This window comes from Myotis davidii, unplaced genomic scaffold (assembly GCF_000327345.1).
Source record: "Myotis davidii unplaced genomic scaffold, ASM32734v1 scaffold1934, whole genome shotgun sequence".
Classification (NCBI taxonomy): domain Eukaryota; kingdom Metazoa; phylum Chordata; class Mammalia; order Chiroptera; family Vespertilionidae; genus Myotis; species Myotis davidii.
This window is the reverse complement of record NW_006285716.1, coordinates 9,348-15,670: the sequence shown is the minus strand read 5'-3', so window position 1 is coordinate 15,670 and position 6,323 is coordinate 9,348. Positions and strand designations below refer to the sequence as shown.

Sequence of the window (6,323 nt, the reverse complement as noted above, 5' to 3'; positions counted from 1 at the left end):
TTATTGTGTCACACAAGTCATTCCAGAGCATGGAAAATGCAACAAAACTTCCAAACATTTTTTTATGAACCAAATAGAACATTGTTAATTACATCAGGTAAAAGTAGCTCAAAATTATTACTTTATTATTATTCTAGAGGCCTGGTGCATGAAATTTGTGCATGGGGAGGGGGTGGGCCCTCAGCCCAACCTGTACCCTCTCCAATCTGGAAGCCCTCAGGGGATGTCCAGGGATTGGGCCTAAACTGGAAGTTGGAATCCCACTCACAATCCAGGACCTCTGGCTCCTAACCGCTCAACGGCCTGCCTTTCCTAACCACTCTGCCTGCTGGCCTGATCCCCCTAACTGCCCTCCCCGGCCAACCTAGTCACCCCTAACTTCCTTCCCCTGCTGGCCTGGTCACCCCTAACTGCCCTCCCCTGCCGGCATGGTCACCCCTACTAACTTTTTTTTTTTTAAATCTTATCCCCTTCACACACAATTGTATTTGACTTCCTTATTGGCTTCTCCCTCTCACAACATTTTTCTCTCTCCTTTATGTAACACTTTTTCTTACTGACTCATCATTTATAAACTTTTTTTCCTCCTTATTTCCTACTTCTGTTCCATTATCCTTCTTCCCATCTTTCTTCTACCCTCCCTCCCTCCCCACATTCCTTCTTTCCTTTATCTTTACCTCTGCCCTCCCTCCCCCTCTCCTTCCTTCCCACCTTAATGTCCCCTTTCCCTTCCTTCCCACCTTATTTTTTTCTTTACTTCCTTCCTTGGACCTGCTTTGCTTCCTCCCCCCATTTCTTCCTCCTTCCCATTCTCCTTTTAAGTAGTACTGGCTCCCCTTTAAAACTTTTCTTCCCTTCCTCTTTCTCTCTCATCCTACCTTTCCCATACATCCTTCTATACTTACGTCCACTGTTTTAATATCTATCTATCTACCTGCCTAATCATTCACTATCATTTATCTTTTTTCTTTTCTGACTCCTACTTTTAAAATCTGTTCGCAGTACACAACTATACTTGACTTTCATTATAGATCCTACAATTCACTCATACATCCTCTTTCCTTCTTTAATTCAGTTCTCTACTGACTCCTTTATAAAGTTCTTCTCTTCTCCCCCATATTCCCCCCCTCCTCCCTGACTCTTTTACTCTTTTTAGAGGCTAATTAAAAATTCTATGCTTTTCATTCTTAGTACTGACTGCTTTCCTCTCTGGGACCCGTAGCCGCCTCTGTTTGGGCACTTGGGCCCTTCTTGCACTGGCTTTGAAGGGCCGAATGATGATGCAGCTGTGTCTTGCCTACCATGATCTGTGTGACCCCCTCCAAGTTGAGGGAGGATCCGGCCAGCCTGGGCCAACATCCATCGCGGGGACTGCTGCATTACATGCGTGCACATGTGCATTTTCTCTCTGTCCACTCCCCTCTGGAATTCGCAGACGACAGGCATGCTTGTGCAGGCATGGTCAGGGCCCGGCTTGTCCTCAGGGGGTGTTCTACCCAGGATGCGAACCCCTGTCCAAGTCAGACCAGGCAGATGAATGGATGGATGGCTGGAGAAAGCTGGGCAGCTTCCCTGTGGTGTGAGGGTCACCTGTGGTCTCCACGGTGGTGGGGCCAGGTCCGAGAGGCTGGGTCCATGTGGCAGGAGGAGGCTTCGAAGTTGTGCACTTGGGAGGATCGACCAGTGTCTGGGGCATCACGGGGCCACCCTGTGTGTCTGTGGTTGTGGGATCCCCACGTTCTTTACCTGGTGGACCGTCCAGGTCCAGTGCCTTATGTCGATGTGCACTCTCTGTCATTGTGCCTGGGCCCTTACTTCATGTTGGGTCCACACCCTCTCGATTTTCATGCACGACCCCTCCCTCGTGTTAAATTCGTGTTGTGCCAGGTTTCAGGGACAGACCGTTGAGGACTGTGGGCATGGGCCACAAGGAATCCTCCCTGCCTTAGCCAGTGTGCCTCCACGTTAGATGTTCGGCCAGCCCAGGCGAGGCCTGGAATCAATCTCAGGTGGAAGGTGGATCCCTTGCCCAGTTTGGTTCATGCAGGAAGCAACCAAACTGTTTTGCTCTTCTCTCTCTCTCTCTCTCTCTCTCTCTCTCTCTCTCTCTCTCCTTCCCTCCCTCCTTCCACTCTCTAAAAAATCAATGGAAAAACTATCGTCCAATGTAGATTCACAAAACAAACAACAGCAAAAGAGGGTCCTCTTTATCACTCCTCAAGAATAGTTGTCAGGCAGGAGTGTCATCAGTCCTCACTCAGGGGTAGCAGGTAAGTGAGGGCCTTCGTTAGATGGGCGCTACCCCAGGCAAAAAGATGGAGACATGCTGACCTCAGCATGAGTGCAATTTCCACCTCAGATGGGGATCCTGTGTAGAACCACCTATCCTAGAAGCTCAAATTGTTTTCCCCAGCCCCCACTCTTGGGAGAACACTTTTGGTCAGACAAGGTGATCTTTATTTCCTCTTATTGAGACTCACATAGGTTGGCTGCTACTGGGAGGAGTTTTCTACTTGTAGTCCAATTTTACTATTCATGTTATTCCTGTAGGGACAGGGTCATGGGGTCCCCAGGTGTTCTTTTTCTCTTTCAATGGCAACCGGGCTTCATCCAGCATGCTGGAAACTGCTTTGCACAGGTAATGGCAAAGAAGGCAGATGGATGCTTCTTCTTTTTTAAAATATATTTTTATTGATTTCAGAGAGGAAGGGGAGAGGGAGGAAAAGAGAGAGAGAGAGAGAGAGAGAGAGAGAGAGAGAGAGAGAGAGATCAAGGATGAGAGAGAATCATTCACTGGCTGCCTCCTGCATGCCCCACACTGGGGATTGAGCCTGCTTTCCAGGCCTGTGCCCTGACGGGGATTCGAACAGCATCCTCCTGGTTCATAGGTCGATGTTCAACCACTGAGCCACGCTGGGTGGGCTCCCCTCACTTCTTTAAATCAGGTCTAAGAAAGGTGTGATCCTTAATCTAAAGGTCCGCCACAAATCAGCCAACGGGGAGTGGTGTGAAGCCTTACAAGGAGCTTGGCGGAAAGCTGGTGATCCAAATGAACTCAGGACACAAAGGACCCCACTAAGCTCTCAGCTCTGCGTGTCCCCTGATAGGGAGGTGGACTGAGGGTCCCTTCCAGTACCTTTTCTCCTGAATCCCAGGGACCATTGAGATGTTCACATCAGAGTAGCAGAGGGGAGGGCACCCAGGCTCTGCCCAGAGTTGGCATGATAACACTGAAGGTGAATCCAGAGGATCCCACATCCCAGAAGAAAGGGATCCACACTTAAGTCGCCTATTGTCACCTGAGTAAAGGCAAGGCAAGGCTGGGTGGATGTAACGTGAGCCTCACTCTCAGGCAGTAGTTCCCAAAGTGGGCCATATGCCCCACATGGGGGGTAATTTGAATTTTAAGGGGGGAAATTGGAGAATGAGTTATTAACAGTGATTTTGCATTTCTTATGGTTATAGGGGCATCATATATAGCATTTAAATATATATTGTGACATCTTTATGCATTTCAGTTCTCAATGATATCTTTTGAAACTTTATTTGCTATTTTGTCATAACTCTTCATATTTTTTTAATATATTTATTGATTTTTTACAGAGAGGAAGGGAGAGAGAGAGAGAGTTAGAAACATCGATGAGAGAGAAACATCGATCAGCTGCCTCCTGCACATCCCCCACCGGGGATGTGCCCGCAACCCAGGTACATGCCCTTGACCGGAATCGAACCTGGGACCTTTCAGTCCGCAGGCCGACGTTCTATCCACTGAGCCAAACCGGTTTCGGCATAACTCTTCATATTATTATTTTTTAACAATTTCTTAGTGACTTATTCCTTGGTACTTCACCTGTCCTTTTGTTCTCTTATTTTTCTCTTATGGATGCCACATGTTCTTTGCTTATTTTTCTCTTTCATGGATGCCATGTTCTTTGGAAGCTTGTGTAGACCAAGTTAACAGACTTTTAGGCTTCCTCCATGTGAATAGGAGTCACATTTTGAATAATAAGAATTATATGTAACAGTGCAGGGGGGTGGGGGGCATCAGGATTTTAGAGATGCGTAGGTGCGGCGTGGCCAAAATAAGGTTGAGAGCCACTGCTCTAAAGGTTCTGTGATTCCACTGTGGTATTCCTTTTAAAATACATATATTTTTATTGTTAAGTGTTACAGATGTCCCACTTTATTTACCCCATTGACCCTCTCCACCCTGCTCCAACCCATCCCCAAGGCCTTCTCCTCACTATTGTCTGTGTCCATATGAGTTCTTTACTTAATCTCTCCCCACCCTCACTGCCTGCATCCTTCCCTCTGGGATTCCTCAAAATGTCTCATGCTTATATGTGTCTACGTCTATTTTGTTCATGAGTTTATTTTGTTCATTAGATTTCACATATCAGTGAGATCATGTGATAGTCTTTCTCTGACTGTCTTACTTCGCTTGGCATAATAGTCTCCATGTCCTTTCATGCTGTCCCAAAGGGTGAGACATCCTTCTCTCTTCCAGCTGCGTAGCATTCCATTATGGAAATGTACCAGAGCTTTGTTATCCACATATCTACTGATGGACACTTGGGCCATTTCCAGAACTTACCTATTGTAAATAGAGCTGCTGTGAACATAAGGGTGCATATATTCCTTGTAATTGGTGTTTCAGGATTTAAACAGATTGACCAAGAGAACAGGAACCGTGTGGGATGCCACATAGCACCCGGCAGGCTTTGAAAAAGCCAAGGGGGAAGCTACCTGTTGAAGGTGCTCACATCATCTCTTTCTCCGTCCCTCAGGTGCTCAAACCAGCTGTCCCTTGGCTCACTACTGTCTGCTGAACTGAACAACAGCCATCATGCCTCGTGGTCGTAAGAGCAAGCTGCGTGCTCAGAAGAAACGCCACCAAAACAGAGCTGAGAAACAAGGTGATAAGAGTGCTCAGGCCGCTGCAGGAGAGGAAGGAGAGGCCATTTGCTCCTCCTCTTCTGTTTTAGGGGATGCTGGTGCTGGCCCTCTCCAGGCACCTCCGAGAGCCCCAGCCACCCCCAGTGCCACTGCAGGTGCCTCCTGTGAAAGATCTGCTGTAAAAGCCAAAGGCCAGGTTCAGAAAAGTAAAAAATCCCCCCAGGCCTCAACTGCCACTGAGAGTTCTGGCCAAGATCTTCTATCTCAGAAGGCAAATTTGTTGGTTCGGTACCGGCTGTATCAACATAAGAAGAACCAGCCCGTTAAAAAGGGAGACATGCTGAAGGTCATCCACAAGTGGTTCAGGAAGGACTTCCCTGAGATCCTCAGGAGAGCCTCTGAGCGCATGGATCGGTTGTTTGGCCTGCAAGTGAAAGAAGTGAAGCCCAACGGTAATTGCTACACCCTTGTCGACAGTGAAGATGAGAGTCTGAGCAGCGGCTTCAGATTTCCTAACAAAGGGATTCTGATGCCTGTCCTGGGTGTCATCTCCTTGAATGGCAACAGCGCCACTGAGGAGATGATCTGGGAATTCCTGAATAAGATGAGTGTCTATGATGGAAAGAGTCACTTAGTGTTTGGGGAGCCCAGGAAGCTTATCACCCAAGATTTGGTGCAGGAAAAATACCTGGTGTACCAGCCGGTGCCCAACAGTGATCCTCCACGCTATGAGTTCCTGTGGGGTCCTAGAGCCCACGCTGAGACCAGCGAGATGCAAGTCCTGGAGTCTTTCTCCCTGCTCAATAGTAACATCCACACAGTCTTGGCACCCCATTTGGAAAAGGCTTTGAAAGAAGAGGATGAGAGAGCCCAAGCCAGAGCCCAGGCTTCACCCAGGGCTGCCCCTCCTCCCAAGGCCAGTGGGCACTCCAGGGCCAAATCCAGCCTCTAACTTCACCTGAGTCAACTCGGGGTGGAGTCTTTCCAACTTTTTGGTTGGAAAGGCCTGTGAAGCAGTTTCTTAATGTGCAAAATATCTTGTTGGCTTATCTTTGTGTGGCTTTCCTATGTTCTGTGTTTTCAAATGGTATTCTTTTAGGCAGAATGTTTATTTAGCACTAGAATATAAGCCTATAAGTTTATGTATGACATGCATCACACATTTCTTGCTGGTCATTAGGTTAGGAGTAAGAATTTTGTTTTCGAATTACAAATTGGGAATTCTTTGATCTCTTTTGTGATCCAGAACAGGATAACATGGCTTTAGAATAGGAATTTCTTCTGAGATATGAAAGAACTTTGCACCAAAATAGTGGGGAACAGTAGATAGAAGATAGATAGATGACAGGTAGAGTAAAACGTGTCTGCTTCTGTTTTAAAATATTTTCAGTTACAGTTAGCAAACAATATTATATTAGTTTCAGGTG

General features: G+C 47.1%; 1 protein-coding gene across 1 annotated transcript; it reads left to right on the top strand.

The window, feature by feature from the left end:
• The first annotated feature begins 4,846 nt into the window (after positions 1-4,846).
• LOC102773776 (melanoma-associated antigen B2) lies at positions 4,847-5,848 on the top strand. Its single transcript, XM_006756423.1, has one exon. The coding sequence runs from the start codon at positions 4,847-4,849 to the stop codon at positions 5,846-5,848; it is 1,002 nt and encodes a 333-aa protein (XP_006756486.1).
• Positions 5,849-6,323: the final 475 nt, after the last annotated feature.